This window comes from Silene latifolia, chromosome 5 (genome assembly GCF_048544455.1).
Source record: "Silene latifolia isolate original U9 population chromosome 5, ASM4854445v1, whole genome shotgun sequence".
Lineage (NCBI taxonomy): Eukaryota > Viridiplantae > Streptophyta > Magnoliopsida > Caryophyllales > Caryophyllaceae > Silene > Silene latifolia.
In genome coordinates this window covers 39,890,326-39,909,396 of record NC_133530.1, presented here as the reverse complement: position 1 = coordinate 39,909,396, position 19,071 = coordinate 39,890,326, and the positions used below count along the sequence as shown (strand labels likewise).

Genomic DNA, 19,071 nt, shown 5'->3' with positions numbered 1-19,071 from the left:
AGTAGCTCCATAGACGTAAAACAGCAACTGGGATTCGAAACTACTCGATCGTGCACCTGGGACAGCTCGATCGAGTGAACCGGTGTATTGGAGGGGCTCGATCGAATGACGGATCACTCGATCGAGTCGTCACGGGTTTGGATCTGATCGATCTAGGACATTATCCCTCGATCGAGTAATAGCCGCATCAGAAAGTGCTCGATCGAGCACAAGACCATTCGATCGAGTACTTTACCCTGCAAAAGACGCATAAGAGCAAGGAAATACAAAAGGGGTTTATAGAAAATGTCTAAAATTCAACGTAAAGCTAAAGAGAAACAAATAGTTCACCAAAAGTACAAATAAAACTGTCCGGGCTGCCTCCCGGAGAGCGCTGGTTTAAGAGGTCCTGCACGACCTTTCTGGTATCAAGTAACTGGCGCGTCGAGCTCGTCGAAGTGCAAGATTTCAACGCGGTTGTCCGCTTCACTCGCCTCATGGTAATGCTTCACATATTGGCCATTCACCTTGAATCTATGACCCTCGGAATCTTCAAGCTCCACGGATCCAAATTTGGTAACAGCTGTCACCGTGTATGGACCACTCCACCTGGACTTCAGCTTGCCAGGAAATAGTCTCAACCGGCATTAAACAAAGAACACCTTCCGCGCCCCACATGAAACTCCCGAGGTAAGATCCTCTTGTCATGCCATCTTTTCGTCTTTTCCTTTTAAATGCGCGAGCTGTCATAGGCATTAAGCCTAAACTCTTCCAATTCATCTAGCTGCAAAAGACGATTCTGACCACACAGTTTAGGATCATAATTAAGCTCACGAATTGCCCACCAGGCCTTGCATTCCAGCTCAACAGGTAGGTGACACGATTTCCCATAAACTAACCTATAAGGTGAAGCACCAATCGGTGTCTTAAAGGCAGTTCTATAAGCCCACAATGTGTCATCTAGCTTAAGACTCCAGTCTTTCCGTGATTTAGAAACTACCTTAGACAAGATCTCTTTCAGCTCACGATTAGAGACCTCTACTCCGACCACTAGTTTGGGGATGATACCCCAAACCACGCGGTGTTGGACACCAACTCTAGACAGTATGGAAGTGAGTTTCTTTTCTTTAAAATGCATCCCCCCATCACTAATGACGACCCTAGGGACACCAAAACGGGGGAATATGATCTTTTTGAACATCTTTATCACGGTCTTACCATCACAATGAGGTGAAGCAATTGCCTCAACCCATTTTGACACATAGTCTACAGCTACTAAGATGTACCTGTTACCTTTTTATGGGGACGGAACGGTCCTTGGAAATCAATGCCCCAGACATCGAAAACCTCAACCTCTAGGATGCCGTTTTGCGGCATCTCATGTCTCTTCGAAATGTTCCTTGATCGTTGGCAAGCATCACATGCTGAAACAAAAGACTTGGCGTCAGCAAACAAAGAAGGCCAGTAAAAACCAGATTGAAGTACCTTAGCCACGGTGCGCGATGGACCGTGGTGACCACCATATGAAGAGGAGTGGCAGCCTTCCAGGACTATTTTGGTCTCCCACTGCGGAATACACCGTCTGTAGAGACCGTCTGCACATTCCTTAAACAAGTAAGGATCATCCTGTATACTACTTAGCGTTATACGTAAAACGCTTCTTTTGTCGATGAGAAAGGTCGGTGCGCTTGCCACCGACAACGGTTAGCTATATCGCATACCAAGGTTCTTGGTCAACAATAGACGATATAACAGCAATTAAAGTATCGTCAGGAAAAGAATCATCAATAGGTAGAGAGTCTTCCCCTTCTTGTCGCATCAGTCGCGACAAGTGATCAGCTACAACGTTCTCAGCTACAACGTTCTCAGCTCCCTTCTTGTCCTTAATCTGCAAATTAAACTCCTAAAAGAGGAGTATCCATCTCAGTAACCGTGGTTTTGCCTCCTTCTTAGCAAGGAGGTGCCTCAAAGCTGCATGGTCAGTAAAAACAGTGACTTCTGACCCAACTAAATAAGTACGAAACTTCTCTAAGGCATAAACTACAGCCTGCGGCTCCTTCTCAAAGTGGTAGTGTACTTCACTTGAGCCTCATCCAGAGTTCGGCTCGCATAGTAAATAGCATTCAAGGCTTTGTCTTTCCTCTGGCCTAGCACCGCTCCTAGTGCATAGTCACTCGCGTCACACATGATCTCAAACGGCAAGTCCCGGTTGGGAGGTCAGATGATCGGCGCGGAGACTAAGGCCCGCTTTAACCCGTTAAAAGCAGAAAGACAAGCATCAGTAAACACAAAAGGGGCATCTTTAAGCAACAATTTTGTGTAAGTGGTTTAGCAATTTTGGAGAAATCCTTGATAAACCGGCGATAAAAACCGGCGTGACCAAGGAAGCTCCTCACCCCCTTAACATTAACAGGAGGTGGCAATTGCTGAATCATTTCCACCTTTGCTTTATCAACTTCTATTCCCCTATCAGAAACTAAGTGCCCTAAAACAATTCCCTCGTTGACCATAAAGTGGCACTTCTCCCAATTCAAAGACAAGGTTAACCTCAATACAAATACTGCAAAACTTTCTCAAGGTTAGACAGACAGTTAGAAAAATCACTTCCGTATACACTGAAATCGTCCATAAAAACTTCCATGATAGACTCAATATACTCTGAAAATATCCCCATCATACACCTTTGGAAGGTGGCAGGGGCATTGCACAAACCAAAAGGCATTCTGCGATACGCAAAAACGCCCTTAGGACAGGTAAACGTAGTCTTAGCGATCGATCGTCTGGGTGGATAGGGATCCGAAAGAACCACGAATACCCGTCTAAATAGCAGAAAAATTTATGAGAAGCTAACCTTTCTACCATTTGATCAATAAAAGGAAGGGGAAAGTGATCTTTCTTGGTGGCGGCATTCAACTGTCTGTAATCTATGCTCATCCGCCAACCAGTCACTACTCGAGTAGGTATTAATTCATTCTTCTCATTCTTAACTACAGTTGTCCCTCCTTTCTTCGGGACTACCTGCACTGGGCTTACCCATCCAGAATTACCTACAGAATAAATAATACCTGCATCCAAAGCAGCCTTCATTACCTCAGCCATCACAACATCCTCGCATCTTCTCGGTTCACCGGCACGACCCCCGTCTCGCAAGGTTTGTGATTCTCCTCCAGCTCTATCCTGTGCATACAAATATCGGGACTAATCCCCGTGATATCATCCAGTGAATAGCCCATTGCTTTCCTGTTTTTCTTAAGTACAGTTAACAAAGATGCCAGCTGATCATCACTAAGCTTAGCACTAACAATGACTGGATACTGCTCTGTATCGTCTAGAAAAGCATATTTAAGATGAGAAGGGAGAGGCTTACGTTCCGGTACCTTTACCTCAATGGAGCAAAGTGTGCTAATCATTTGTTCCACCGCTCTCCTCATGCGATCTAAATCATCAACAAGCAAATCCAACGCAGCGTCATCGTCGTCTGGGCTATCTGCACACTCATCAAAAATCATAAGAGCTTCCAGTGGGTCCTTCATAAAAGAACCCGACCAGAAGTCATAAATAGACTCATCAATGATATCGACCGAATAGCAAGTGTCCTCTATCATTGGGTGAGCTAAAGTACTGGGCAAACTAAATGTGATAGCGTCATCCCCTACTGCAAGAGTCAGACGCCCTTGTCTGACATCAATAACGGCCCCAGCTGTACAAAGGAATGGTCTTCCTAAGATAATTTGGGTCCGGGTGTCCTCAGCTATATCCAAAACGATGAAATCTACTGGGATGTAAAGCTTGCCTATTTTCACAGGCACATCCTCCAGGACACCTAAGGGTCTCCTAACAGATCTATCGGCCATCTGTAGGGTAATGTTAGTCACCTTGAAATGACTCATCTTCAATTTCTTGCAGACAGGAAGGGGCATGACACTAACACTGGCACCTAAATCGCAAAGGGCCTTATCAATAACCATATTGCCTATGACATAAGTAATAGAAAAGCTGCCCGGATCTTTCATTTTTGGAGGGGCTTTATTCAACAGTAAATTACTAGACTCTTCCATAAATGAAATTGTCTCAAATTCGCTCAAATTTCTCTTACGCGTCACAATATCTTTCATAAACTTAGCGTAAGTGGGGACCTGAGTAACAAGTTCAGAAAAAGGGACAGTTACCTGAAGGTTCTTCACGATGTCCACAAACTTACCGTACTGCTGCTCGATCCTTGTGTCCTTCAGACGACTTGGGAAGGGTACCCTGGTAGCGATGAGCGGTCCCGCAACCTTTCCTTTACCCTTATCAATGCGTGACGTCTCCACAGTAGGGGAAGATGACACGGTGGCGGTATTGGACAGTAATTTAGAACTTCCGCCACTTGAAGTACTGGATCGAGTACCATGATCACTCGATCGACCATGTTCTTCACTCGATCGAGTGATCTCTTCAGCTGAGTTCCTCGATCGAGTAGTAGTGTCACTCGATCGACCGTCTTGGCATTCTGCACCTCTCGATCGAGCACCATTTTCACTCGATTGAGTCACTGGACGATTAGAACCGCTCGATCGAGTAGAAGAGTCACTCGATCGAGTGGTTACAGCACACGCAACAAGTATTTCCTGCAAGAACTCGTCTAGATCATCATATGAGTCATCGTCAGCTGTCAACACCTCGTTTTCTTCATGAATACGGTCATTTTGAAAATTCATCGCACTGGCTGGATCGCAAATTGGAAGAAACTTGGCTTGATCCGTCGCGTGTGTTAACTGCGCGACTTGCTCTTTCAATTCCGATATAACCGTATCAGATTTCTATGACATACTCATCATAATGGATTTCAACTCCGCAATTTCTTCTCTTGCAGAGGGAGAGACCGGTTGTGGTACTGGCGTAGAAGGGGTAGAAACGCTCTTTATCTCTTCATATAGCTGGGAGAAAGGAACTCCCTGCTTGTACTTCTTGTAAGCAAGGGCGCGCTCTATACTTGCTATGCATTCATAAAGATCGTGCCCTTCCTCGCCACATCTACCACATGGCTCTGTATGCTCTGTAATTGTAGGCATCTTGCAAATAAACTTTCGAGGCAAAAGTTAACCTGCGGTGATCAAACTTTGCAATAATGAGATCGGTCTCAAGGAATAAATTCCCGAGACGAGAGACAAACTTAATTAAAGCAACAAATGTGCGCCACCTCCCCAAGCAACGGCGCCAAAATTTGACACGTCCGTCGCGCACTGCCAAAAATAACCAACTGGTTCTAACTAATATAGCTAGGGAAGTCGGGTCGAATCCACAGAGAGGTAGGAATTTGTCGGCTGAATTTAAGTTCGTCTAAGTAACCAATTTGGGGGGGTTATAAAAAGTGATTTCTAAACTAAGAGAATAAGGAAAAGTGAAATAAAGGGAAGGAGTTTAACAGATAAAGGAGAATAGCTAAGACAAACGGTTCACCATAATCATCTGGTCGAGTAATCTAGGTCCCAGGTCAATGCAGTGCGTCTAAGGGGTAGCGAACGTCACCTTTCGGTCCTTAATTCACCCTAAAGTGTAAACAGTTTAACTTTCGCCCTCGCTGCAATGCTCTATTGTCCGCTACTAGTCTGCCTCTTCCATCCTTTCGGTCCAGGTCAAGGTCCACTAAGAATAAGGGTCTAATTGCGTCGACTCAATTAGGCAATTACAATTAATTGTAGCATTTTAACAACAAAGACGACACTGGCATTAACCTAGTAAATCGATTACTCTCCCTTCAAATCATGGATCCCCTATAGTCTTAGCAAGGGAAATTTAGCTACTCATGAATGTCGATTTAACAATCACAATAACCAAGCAATTAAAACTAAACATGGTGATATGGCTACGGGGAAACCGATTGAACAATTATAAAGCAAGAGGAAAGGGATTTAAAAGCGGTAAATACGATTAAGAAATAAGACTAGATTGATAATACCGAATCCGAGTAGCAAAGTAGAGAATAGAAATCCAAAGAACAGTGACAGAAGTAGCAGTCGAAATGTACGTAGTGAGAAGATGGGAGTAACGTGATGCTCCCTCAGTCTTATACTAGAAAATAGTCTTAAACCTAATCTATGGACTAATTACAAAGCCCATAAAAGATTAGGCGGAAATAAGCTAAAAGCACACGAAAACCCCTCGATCGAGTAGAAAGATTACTCGATCGAACGCAAATCACTCGATCGACCCCTTAAACTGGTCGATCGACCAATCTTGGGTGTGTAGAGCATTCGATCGAGCAGTAAACCACTCGATCGAGCTATATGGGCGTGTTAGGACTTGAATTGCTTTCCAAACTCAACTCATACGTCTTCCAAATGTTAGATTTCCAAGCTCCAGCTCCTTGTTTTCCATGAATGCATACAATTGGGACAATTAGGGCTCGATTTAGCTCCTCTTCAGTCAATTCCTGCAATTTACAATAAACGGACCAAAGTAGAATATTCGGGGGTATTTGTAGCCAGATGCTGCATAAAAAGCATAGAAATACGTGCTGAAATAGGCTAAAAAGACTATACATTAGGCACGTATCACCCCACAATGGTGCCATCATCCAAGTACCACGCCTGCATAGTGAGGTCAAAAGTGTCCCGGATTTTGCATACTAAGGGATGCAAAACCAAAGTGAAAAGCAACGGACCCAAAGGATCACCCTGCTGGACACCCTGACAAGACCACAAGCAATGCTCCCCATAAAAAAGATGGGCAGGGCTGGAATAACAAAACTCCACCCAACGGGAAAGAACCGGGCAATGACGGCGGACTTCCTGAAGCATGGTCGTACGATCAACAAGGTTGAAAGCATTCTGAAAATCAACCAGCAACATGGAAAGTCCCACCTCAGCACCCCGGCCTCAATGAGCCGATTTAAGGCATGTAAGATAGCCTCTCCTCCACCGAACACACCCACCCCAAACTGTAAACTACAAAATAAGACGACAAAGAAGGACCCACCATAAAAGCACCAACCTTAGAGACAAGCCGTCTCCAGACAGTGCCAACAACAATAGGACGGACCCCACCACCTGGTTTAACAAGCGGCGTGAGAGGGGCGCTGGCAATGTACTAACCCAAAGCAAGAGGACACCGACCCTCAAGAAAAAGATTAACCATCCTAGTAATAGAAGTGATCAAATCATCAGAGATAGCCACAACAGCGCCACTTAAACAATCCATAAGGTGCTGGGCACGAAAACCATCCCTCCCACAAGAAGTACCCCGTGGGAAGCTCTGAATCATATCCAAAACCAGTGACGCAGAGGCAACCAGAGGATGACGATCCCAGACAAAGGAGGCAATGAAGAAGGTGGGGCGACATGATGCTTCTCACGCAAGGCCACAAGAGTGGCATCAGAGTAGGGGCGACCCCAGAGGAAGAAAGCACCCGAACAGCAGCAGTATAGTGACCATCACAAATCTTCCGCCGACAATGACGGAGGTTATGCTCACCCAAATCCAGAGCCTCCTCCACATTAAACAAATAAGGCCCCTCATCAAAACACTCCTACAACAGCTGTAAACCCCCCCCAGGTACCCCCCCCCCCCCCAAGCAAGGATAACCCTGGCAATACTCTCCTCCTGACGCTGGCGCCGAATAGCAGTCCTACACTCAACATTACTCCGAGGAGCGAAAGTCTTAAGCAGACACAGCGGTAAAACAAGTAAACGAATCCAGCGGGAGAGATCACTAGGGGAATCGGCCACATCATCCAGAGCTCCTTTCAAAACCCGAGCAAACCCAAGACGACACTTAGGAGGAATAGATTTTACGGTGCGAAGGCCCAACGCCAATAAAAGATCAAGCGAAGATATAGACCACTGAACAAGCTCATCACCATCATCAGAAGAAACTGAAGTAGAAGGAGCCAAAGGCCTCGGAATACCATAAATATGAAAACTGTAGAGGCCATCAACACGCTCCGGAGGAACCACAATATCACCTCGACTATGCCGACATCTAACACGAGTGGTACGGGTCATAAAACACACCCCACACAACCAGAGCCCCATCCGTCTCAAAGAACTCTCGGCATTGGAATAAACAGTCAAACTATCAGTAAGAGTCTGACGCGTAAGGTCCAACGCACCATCATGACAATGTCGGTCCCGAAAATGTTTCTGCCATGCAGCCTTAGTAAGGCCCTTTCCAAACCCATCCGGACACGCATGAAGACTCGAAAAGGGACAATGAAACCGTACAAGTGCAGGCATGAAGGAAGAAGCAAAACCCCACACCCGACCAGCATACAAACCAATATAGCCAAGCAACCACCCGGACAAAAACCACACGCAGGCAACCGTACAAGCAGCTAGAGGCAAGACCCACACCCGTAAAAGGGATACTGCGGCCAAGGTGACCACCAACCAACCCAAACAACCCTATCCCACGGCACTACAACCAGGCAGCGGCAGCAAACAATGGCCGGACAACAGCACGAGCAGCAAAATGAAGGAGACAAGGACAGCCAGCCGGAACCCTAATGCGAGAAAATGCAAAAAAAAAAAAAAAAAAAATAGTAGAAAACTCACCAGTGGCAAACAGTGTACAGGGCCGTTAGCCACCACGCCTAGGACCGGCGACTTGAGGTCAAATGGCCAATGGGTGGTGGCACAAGTCATCACCGATCGCAGTAGGCGACAGTAACCCCTTAAAACAACGAACAACCGCCAAGAAAGCCCTTCTCAACTCCCACACCACCGCACGAAAAACCCACGAAAACACCCCTGACCGGCGACGTGAGGTCTAAAGGTCGATGGGAATGGATGTTGGAAGCCAACGGTGGTTGAAAAATAGAAAATCCCGATGCCCTAAACGAAACCGAACCACGCAATCACACCCGCAGGGAACCGTAATAGCCTTCACTGACACACCCACGACAGTCGATGGGAAAGACCGACGTGAGCAGTGGTGGTGATGGTATTGGTGACGGCAGCCGGCGTGAGCAGTGGTGGTCGGAGCAAACTGTCGCTGAAATCGCTCAAGCAGTCGCTGAAATCGCCTCTCTCTCCTCACCTCTCTATTATTATTATTATTATTATTATTATTTGTTTTTTTTTTTGTTTTTTTTTTTTTGCAGAAAAGTTTTGGATCTTTTTATTTCATGATAAAACATAAGTACAAGATCCTTGCCACTCTTTCCTACAAAGGAGACCCAATAAGTCCCCTAAGAAAGATAAAAAGAACAAACATCCTACACACAGCCTAAGAAAAAGTAGAACCATACAAACGTAAAGTTACAACTTTCCTAATGACAATAGTTAAAGCTTCCACAGTAGACTTAGAACCCTTAAAAATCCTGTCATTCCGTACCTTCCGTAAGTAGTAGATAATGGCCAGCAGACTAGTATAATACTTGACATTCCTACGAGTAGGGAGGATAGCCTGCATAGTAGAGTTCAGAGAAAATGAGCCCAAGGGCATCTGAACCCGTTGAGCAACAGCAGTCAAAACTCTCTTAGAAAAATCACAGTTGAAAAACAAGTGAGGGATATCTTCGCAACTCCTTTCACAGAGTGCACATCTATTGATAAAACACATTCCCCGTGAGATCAGTTTATCCACAGTAGGCAGCCCATTATTCATAACCATCACACCAGTAAATGAATGCTTGGGATGGCATCCTATCCCATGAATCAGAGGAGCCCAAGGAACTAATGGTCTCCTAGTCCTGATATAGCCATACATGGTATCTGTGCAATACTTCGTCTGAACAGTACAGGCATCAAGCAAATGGAGAGCCTGATCAGGAGAACCTGCAAGTCCCAGAAGAAGATCTTTCATTTTAAGGACATTAGTCCAGTACCAAGAGTTGGAAATAGTCTGTTGAGCATCCCACAAACTAGCTCCTTTCAGAACATAAGTGGAAATCCATCTGGTCCAGATACAATGGGGCCTATAAAAAATTTCCAAACCCATTTCATCATTTGCGCACAATTCCAGCTTAGTACCTCTTTTATGCCTATCCCCCCCTCTAATTTTGGGGAGCATAGCAACTGCCACTTGAGAAAGACATGTCTTCTAGCCCCATCAGCAATCCCCCAAAGAAAGTCCTTGCAAAGCTTGATAATTCTTTTAGCAATGCCTTTTGGGAGCAACACACTAGGCCCCCAAAAAGTATGAAGACCAAAGATGACTGAGTTTACAATGCAAGAAGGGCCTTTCCTGCATAACTCCGACTATGATTCGCCCAATTCATAATTCTGGCTTTGATTTTATCCAATAAAGGTTGATACATGTCTTGAGTAATTCTAGCATTAAAGAGAGGAAGACCAAGATATCTGAAAGGGAAAGCTCCCATGCTAAAACCAGTAGCATTCAGTATAATCTCCCTAACAGTCTCAGCTACCCCTCTAAAGTACAGATCAGTCTTGGCTAGGTTAGCATGGAGACCAGAGAAGTGACTGAAAGTGTCAATACAGTCTGCAACTGCCTTAACAGAAGGCAAGTCACCACGAGTAAAGACAAGCAAATCATCTGCAAAAACAAGGTGAGTAAGATTCAGTTGGACACACTTAGGGTGATAAGAGAAATTAGCAGCCCTAGGGAGTCTTCTGAGCAGCCTAGACAACACTTCCATGCAGATGACAAAGAGGTAGGGGGATAGAGGATCCCCTTGCCTTAATCCACATTTACCAGGGAAGAAACCATGAACTTCTCCATTGATGAGCAAAGAGTAATAAGGAGATGTAACACAGGCCATAATCCACTTAACAAACCTAGGAGGAAACTTTAATTATAGTAAGCTATCCTGAAGGAAATTCCAATTAACAGAGTCAAACGCTTTCCTAATATCCACCTTAAGCAAACATCTAGGAGTGAGGTAGGCTCGGCCATATTTAGAAACCAGATCATGTGGAAGCATAGTATTATCAAAAATATCCCTATTAGCTACAAAAGCAGCTTGCTCAGGCCCAATGATAGAGTCCAAGATCTGTTTGAGCCTATTAGCTAGAATCTTGCTCACCACTTTATAAAAAGTGGTACAGCAGGCAATGGGTCTAAAATCTTTAACAGAAAGAGGGGTTTCCATCTTAGGAACAAGCACCAACAAGGTAGAGTTAGCTGCTTTGGGCATGGTGCAAGTCTGGAAGAACTCAAACACAACAGCTTTAAAGTCAGACCCTACCTTATCCCAAGCATCCAAAAAGAAACCAGAAGAATACCCATCAATTCCTGGACTCTTGTGCCTATCAATAGACTTAAGGGCATCAAGAATCTCCTGCACCCTTACCTGCTGCTCCAAGGCACTCCAGCATTCAGGGGGGACAGTGTCCTTCAGAACAAAGATGAAGGGAGAGACGCACGGGAGAAGAAGTACCCAAAACATGAGTATAGTAGGATACAAACCCTTGAGCAACTTCTTTAGATCCCATACACTGTACCCCAAACTCATCTTGAATAAGTCCAATACTATTTCTAGCCCTCCTATCAGCAAGCCTAGAATAGAAATATCTGGTGCTAAGATCATTTAATCGAAGCCCTTGAACTTTAGCCCTCGGTAAAGAACCCAGTTCGGCTCTCTTGATCATAATATACTCCGTAGCAAGTGCTTTTCCGGGCAAGAATGGTACTATTCAGAGGGGATCTCTTTTGAAATGGGTCCCGACAAATGGTGAAGAGCAAGCTTACTTTTCACCACCCTAGCTGAAAGGTTTATTATTATTATTATTATTATTATTATTATTATTATTATTATTATTATTATTATTATTATTATTATTATTATTATTATTATTATTATTATTATTATTATTATTATTATTATTATTATTATTATTATTATTATTATTATTATTATTATTATTATTATTATTATTATTATTATTATTATTATTATTATTATTATTATTATTATTATTATTATTATTATTATTATTATTATTATTATTATTATTATTATTATTATTATTATTATTATTATTATTATTATTATTGCAGAAAGGTTTGGATCATTTCTCATTAATCATGAACAATAAAGTTACAGACCCGATACCATCTACAAGGGAACCAATATGGCTACCTTAGACAAAGAACCCCAAAGAAAACAACAAGAAAGTAAAAGAATCCTCAAGACTAAGACATTCCATGCCGAGTTAAAACAAGATATTGTGCTCTCCTAGCAATGACAATTGAGGGAGTATGAATTCCTTTAAAAATTCTCCCGTTGCGCTCATTCCAGATCAAGTAAATGACACACAGCAGAAGACACCTGCGTTGTTTTTTTAACAAAGCTGCTGCCCCGATTATGAAGCTTGTACCATCTGAGAATCTGGCGAAGACACAGCTGGTTCGTGATATGCAGCCAGGAAGAAACATGCCGCCAAATAGTAGCAGAAAAAGGACACTGAAAAAATAGGTGATTAGCAGACTCAGAATGGCTCTCACACAACACACACCGATTAACTATCACCATCCCTCTACTACACAGGTTATCAATAGTAGGCAGTTTATTCTGCATAGCAAGAAGGCCAACGAAAGAGTGCTTAGGGAAATTAAAAGCATCATTCAGAGTCTTATGCATAGAAATCCCTGGACTTTTAGGTCTTAGGCTATCATAGATCAAGGACTTGTAGCCAGGGGAACCCAGCAAGCTTCTGGCTTGTTGAACACCACCAGTGAGCATAACAAGGCAATCCCTGCAAGCAAGAACATTACTCCAGAACCAAGAATGAGCAGCAGTGAGATGACATTCCCATAGGTTAGCACCCTTGAGAATGTAGGCATTAACCCATTGTACCCATATGTTAGGAGCATTTGTCTCAAGTTTATAAAGCCATCCCATCATCTGAGCTTTATTCCAGCTTAAAATTTCCTTTATATCTACTCCTCCTTCACGTCTAGGTCGACATAAGCTAGCCCAACTTTTAAAAACCCATCTTCTAGCTCCATCAGCAGTGCCCCAAAAGAAGTCCTTACAAATCTTATGAATTTTCTTGGCAATCACCTTTGGAAGTAGGATACTTGCACCCCAAAAGTTCTGAATACCAAAAATGACCGAGTTAATGAGGGCAATCTTACCAGCATAACTCAGGCACTTATTAGCCCAGTGTGAAATTTTAGCTCTGATCTTGTCCATCATGGGAATGAACATACTCTGAGTCAGCCGAGCTCCAAACAAAGGGATACCTAAGTATCTAACAGGGAGTTCCCCTTCAACATAGCCCGTAGCTTGCAAAATGAGCTGTTTTAGAGTAGGGTTGAAACCTCCAAAATAAAGGTTAGACTTCATGGGATTCACTCTTAACCCAGCAAAAAGAGATAAGCACTTGTCAACAGCCTGAATAGAGGGCAAGTCCCCTCTAGTGAAGACCAAGAGATCATCAGCAAAAATAAGGTGTGTAAGTTTAACTTTAACACACTTAGGATGGTAGGAAAAGCCATGGTGAGAAGGGAGTTGTCTAAGCAATCTGGAGAGCATTTCCATACACAAAGTGAAAAGATAAGGAGAAAGGGGGTCTCCTTGCCTAAGACCTCTTCGACCAGGGAAAAAACCTTCAGTATAACCATTCACGCTTATGGAAAAATGAGAGGAGGTGACACAAGCAAGCACCCATCTGGAAAATTTTTCAGGGAAACCAAACATATGCAAGCAGCTAGCCAAGAATTTCCAATTTACAGAATCAAAAGCTTTTTGTATATCCACTTTAAGAATGCTTCTGGGTGTTAAAAGACTCCTATTGTACTTGAAGGCTAACTCATGAGCAAGCATAGAATTGTCAAAAAGATCTCTGCCTTCAATAAAAGCTGCCTGCTCTAAACCAACAACATCACCAAGCACAATCTTCATACGATTAGCCAATATCTTACTTACTGTCTTATAGAAAACAGTACAATAAGAGATAGGCCTGAATTCAGTGACAGAAAGAGGAGCATCAGTCTTGGGAATTAAAGCAATCAAAGTGGAGTTTGCAGCTCGTGGCATTCGTCCATGCTGAAAAAATTCCATGATAGCAGCAGTAAAATCAGGGCCTATAATTTCCCAAGTATCTTTAAAAAAGCCTGAAGAATACCCATCAACACCAGGACTCTTGTTAACATCAATAGAATTAAGGGCAGTACGAATCTCAAGAGGAGTAACCTCACTGTCCAAATGTACAGCATCTGTAAGAGTGCCATGGTTGAATAAACTCTGAGGGAGAGGCTGTATATCCTCCTCAGAGCCAAGCAGAGTTTGGTAGTAACCAAGAAAAGCCTGAGTGACTTCAGCATGGCCCTTGCAAACCCTACCCTGGGCATCATGAATGAACCCAATAGTACTCCTGCTCTTTCTAGCAGCTATGCTAGCATAGAAATATCTTGTGTTAGTGTCACTTAGCTTCAGATGTTGGACTTTAGCCTTCTGGGCCAAAAATTTCATTTCAGCAGATTTTAGCTTAAGATAGGTAGCAGTAAGGTTTTTCTCCTCAACCAGAAGCAGCTGACTCAAAGGGGAGTTTTGAAGAAGAGTCTGGCAATGAGAGAGGCCAGCTTTAGCTTCAGCAACCCGATGTGTGAGACCAGAAAAATCCTGTCTATGAATGGTTCTCAAATGATCTTTTAAAGCTCTGAGTTTAGAGAACAAAGAGTAAATTCTTGTACCAGGGATAACAGTAGTCCAGTGCTCAGTAATAAGCTGATGGAACCCAGGAGAAAGGGCCCAGCAGTTAAGGTACTTAAAAGACCTAGGTCTAGGAAGTGAACCAGGCAAGTTGAGCACAATAGAGGCATGATCAGAGACTCCTGCAGGCAGAAAAGCTACAGAAGAATTAGGCAGTTGTAAAAACCAGATTGGATTAACCAGCAAACGATCCAATTTTGCCCATTTAGGAGATTTTTCTTGCTTGTTATGCCAAGAAAAGGGCCCCCCAGTGTAAGGATGATCTGATAGATCACAGTCAGCCAAACAGTCCCGGAATTCCTGCATTTCCTTATGATGGACAATACACCCCACCCTTTCATCAGCAGTAAGAGAGACATTGAAATCCCCCACACAAACCCAGGGCAAAGTAATCCCAGCAGAAAGAGATTTAAGACTATTCCAGAGCTCCACCCTCTCAACAGCACGGTTAAAAGCATAAATGAAAGTAGCCACAATATTCAGCTGACTAGCATGATGAAGAATAGAGCAGTGAATGAATTGTGCCCCTTTAACTAACCCCTGAACATGTACAGTAACAGGGTTCCACAGAACCCATAACCTACCACCATGATGCATATCATAGTTAGTAATAAGGTTATAATTCCCAAATATCTTCTTTTGAATAAACCCAGATTTATCACTCTTGATATGTGTTTCAACCAGAACACCACAATCAACCTTGTGAAGATGCAGGAAGCCTAAAACCTCCTGCAGTTTTAGGGGGTCAGTCATCCCCCTCACATTCCAGGAGGAAATGATCATTGAGGTGATAGAGGGGGTGGCTGACCACCTGGTTCAATCTCCACAACACTCCCTAGATCAGTGTCCTCATGAGCAAGTTCATGATCCACAGCAATAACAATAACTGGATCTTCTGTTACAAGGGCAGAATATCTGTTATCCAAAGATGTAACTACAACATCATCTGAAGCTAGTGTAGTCTTTTTGGGAGTACTTTTTTTGGGGGGAGTCCCAGCAAGTCCATCCTTAGCCTTAGGAAGACTAGTAACAGGTGGGGCAGGCACAGTGACAGGCTGCTTAGGCCTATACACTAGTTTAGGCTTGTTCCTGTTACACCTGTCCATAGTATGCCCAATCTTCTTGCAGGTATGACAAAAGTGGGGAACCCACTCATAATCTATTTTCTCGCAAAAAAAGACTACCTATAAGGAGTCTGTAGAGTCATTCCCTTGGGGAGCTCCTTGGAGAGGTCAACCTCTACTAGAATACGAGCAAAAGCAATCTTACTCTTAGTAGTGGTTGGCTCATCTGCACAAATAGGATGACCCACGAAGCTTGCTACCTTGCTGAGAGCCGTCTAAGACCAAAAACATGGGTCCAAATTAGGAAACAAGACCCAAATTGGGACAGTTGTGATCTCTGCCAATTCCTCAGCCACTGTAGGAGACCAGGATTTAAAAACCAATGGATACCCATTAACATTCCAAGAGTCAGCCTGAATTGCAGTCATATCCTCCTTGGACAAAAAACTGAAGTAGTACCACCCACGAGAGAAGTAAAGAATCTCAGGTGTGGTGATATGACTCCAGTGCTTGGAAACCAAAGAGTTGAGCTCAACAATAGAGGTCTGTTTACCCATAACAGTCCCTACCAATGTACAACTCCAGTAATCAAGTTCTTCGGCTATATCAGCCTCCTCTATCACAACCTCCTTGTCACTACCCTTAACAAATGATAGAGACATACCCTTACTCGATGATTTTAAAGCCTGAACATAGGGTTTTTTCGAAGGGGGATTGGAAACCACAGGAACAACATGAACACTAGGTACAACAGAGGGATCTGAAGTTACCTTAGCCTTAGATGCAGTCCCAGACGACGTGGTGGCCGTCGGGGAAGAACCAGAATTGACCACAGATGAAGTACTAATGAAATCCCCTAAAACGGCGGATCCTGGAGAACGAATCGCAGAATCCCCATCACGACTTTTCCCATCAATAGCTTTATCGCTGAGTCTAGTATTGCGGCCGATGACCGGAAGTTTGGGCGGCCGGCCCCTTGGCATGACGGCGAAACCCTCAAAACGAAGGTTGAGTGAACCACTCTATCGCTGTATTTTCAGAGAATTTAGAGAGAGAAAGAAGAGAGAGAGCCGGAAAAAATTATTATTATTATTATTATTATTATTATTATAATAATTATAATTATAATTATAATTATTATTATAATTATAATTATAATTATTATTATAATAATAATAATAATAATAATAATAATAATAATAATTATTATTATTATTATTATTATCATTATTATTATTATCATTATTATTATTATCATTATTATTATCATTATTATTATTACTATTATTATTACTATTATTATTAAGGTAGAGTTCCGGTGAGAACGGGGCTTATCGTGAGAACTGTGAGAACAACTCTCAACCGTCCATCAAATAAGACTGACGGCTGAGATTAGACGCGCGCTTCTCTTAAAATTTCACGGAAAACAAAAAATAAGACTGTACATGTCAGCAATATCAAGCCTATGTAACAAAATCAAACCACACGAAACAAAATCAATCGATTTCATCATTATTCCTTCCTTAATTTGTAAATTTTTGTCTTTCGATATCAAATTTAGTGATCTAAAATCGTTTATTCATCATCAATTTGTGTTCAAGCGCAAATCGAGTCAATTTGTTCAAACTTTTGCATTCATCAGCTATTCAGTTATTTCAAGATCAAAACTTTGTAAGAAAAATCGGAATTGATTGGGTCATTCATCTGGAATTATTGTTTTCTACAGTCAATATTGAGGTATGTTCATTCAATGTTATTTAATTCCTTTCTGAATCGTTGTTGAATTGACTTTATGATGATGTTAAAGTTGAATTTGATTAAATTCAACTTAATTTCGGATTTGATTAAATTTAGTTAACTAGATTTAATGTGCAGAACCACAAAAACATTAATTTTATAATGAAAAGTGTTAAATTAGGGTTTATAGTTTGTTTGTTTGATTTTAGGAGGATGATAAATGCAAATGTACTTTGTGGTGAGAAAAAATGTACTAAAAATAATGAGAAAGGAAAAGTGTGCAATTTGAAGTAACTGAAAAGTAATTTTTCATGTAAAAATAATGTGTTGTGTTGTGCTGTACACGTTTCATACGGAAATGTCTAATCAGTCTTAGTGAAATGTGCATTATATATAATAAGGATGTGCAAGTAATTATTACCTTTTGCAAGTGGTCTTGCAACTGTTCAATATGTCAAATGACGGTTTGTAACTTGCTTAAGTGTTGAAAAGACACAACTATTCACATTAATTTGAATATTAATTCTAAATGTACATTATATTAATTATAAAAAAACATGTTCCATCAAATAAATTGTCCACTATCTATATTCATAATTTGCATTTTCTGATAGTTAGGTGCAACTAAAATATCATTAAGCACTGTTTGGAAAATGTACATTATATTATATTTAAAGGTACATTAAATTATTTAAAAAAGAACATGGAACATTATTTGGAAAATAAATGTGCTTTCAGTTTAATTCAAATGTCCATTACGTATTTTTATGGTGTGCATATACTGTTTTATGCAAGAGATTTAACTAACATAGATAACTTCACCCAATTTATTAATTACCATGATTATGTTTGTGGCAGTTGAAAAGACACAACTGTTCACAGGATTTAATCCTTTATACTGAATTAATCCACTATATAAACCAAAGAGTACACAATTACTTTTCTATCCTACCTTCATTTCTAAAACCTTTTCCAATAACCAAAACTTTTAATCTCTTCAGAAAAGTATTTAATTTTCTTAAAAAAAAAAAACAATGGACTACTCAAAATGCATGATAGTTGCCTACAAGAATGATGCTCACAAACAAAATTTCATGGACCATTATTGGGAATGGAAAGTAAGCCAGTTTTCTTCAAACTGGTTTGATGGAGATGACATTCCTGTGGAGATGGATGTACCATCTCACAGTAGTCCTTTACATTATTTCCTTACTACTCAGCCTTTGCTCCGAATTTTGTTTGAGCGACTTGGGAGAGAGGAAAAGAAAAACATGGCCATGTTGTGTTAGGGCTTGTCAAAGTGGTTCCTTATAGGGAGGGAGCCAGAGGTAAAGGAAAGGGATTATTACCGAGGGGCGGTTCGGGGACAGGAAAATGGTATAATCACTGTCACAAAGGATCATCGGCTCCTTGAAAGTTTCTGCCTTTGCACGACTATGTCTAGTCGTGCAGAAATAATTAGACATCATAAACAACAAGCACGACAATTTAAAAACCGAAGAGAAGAATATGAAATTGAGGAGCAGTCTGGTGATGAGGGTTATTATGACTCCGACTGTTAGATTAGTTTAGAAATATATTAAGTTAGTTTTCTAGTTTATTGTTATTTTGTATTATCTTGTGTTTTTTTTTTCCAGTATAAGCCTTAGTAGGCTTTATCATTTTGAAAGCCTTAAATGACTTTTGTA

At 41.8% G+C, this 19,071-nt stretch overlaps 1 protein-coding gene across 1 annotated transcript; it reads right to left on the bottom strand.

The window, feature by feature from the left end:
* Positions 1–9,187: 9,187 nt before the first annotated feature.
* Positions 9,188–10,685, bottom strand: LOC141655257 (uncharacterized). The gene is made up of 2 exons (XM_074462343.1): positions 10,129–10,685; positions 9,188–9,857 (listed from the first exon to the last, which is right to left on the bottom strand). The coding sequence occupies exons 1-2, from the start codon at positions 10,683–10,685 to the stop codon at positions 9,188–9,190; spliced, it is 1,227 nt and encodes a 408-aa protein (XP_074318444.1).
* Between the last annotated feature and the right edge of the window lie 8,386 nt (positions 10,686–19,071).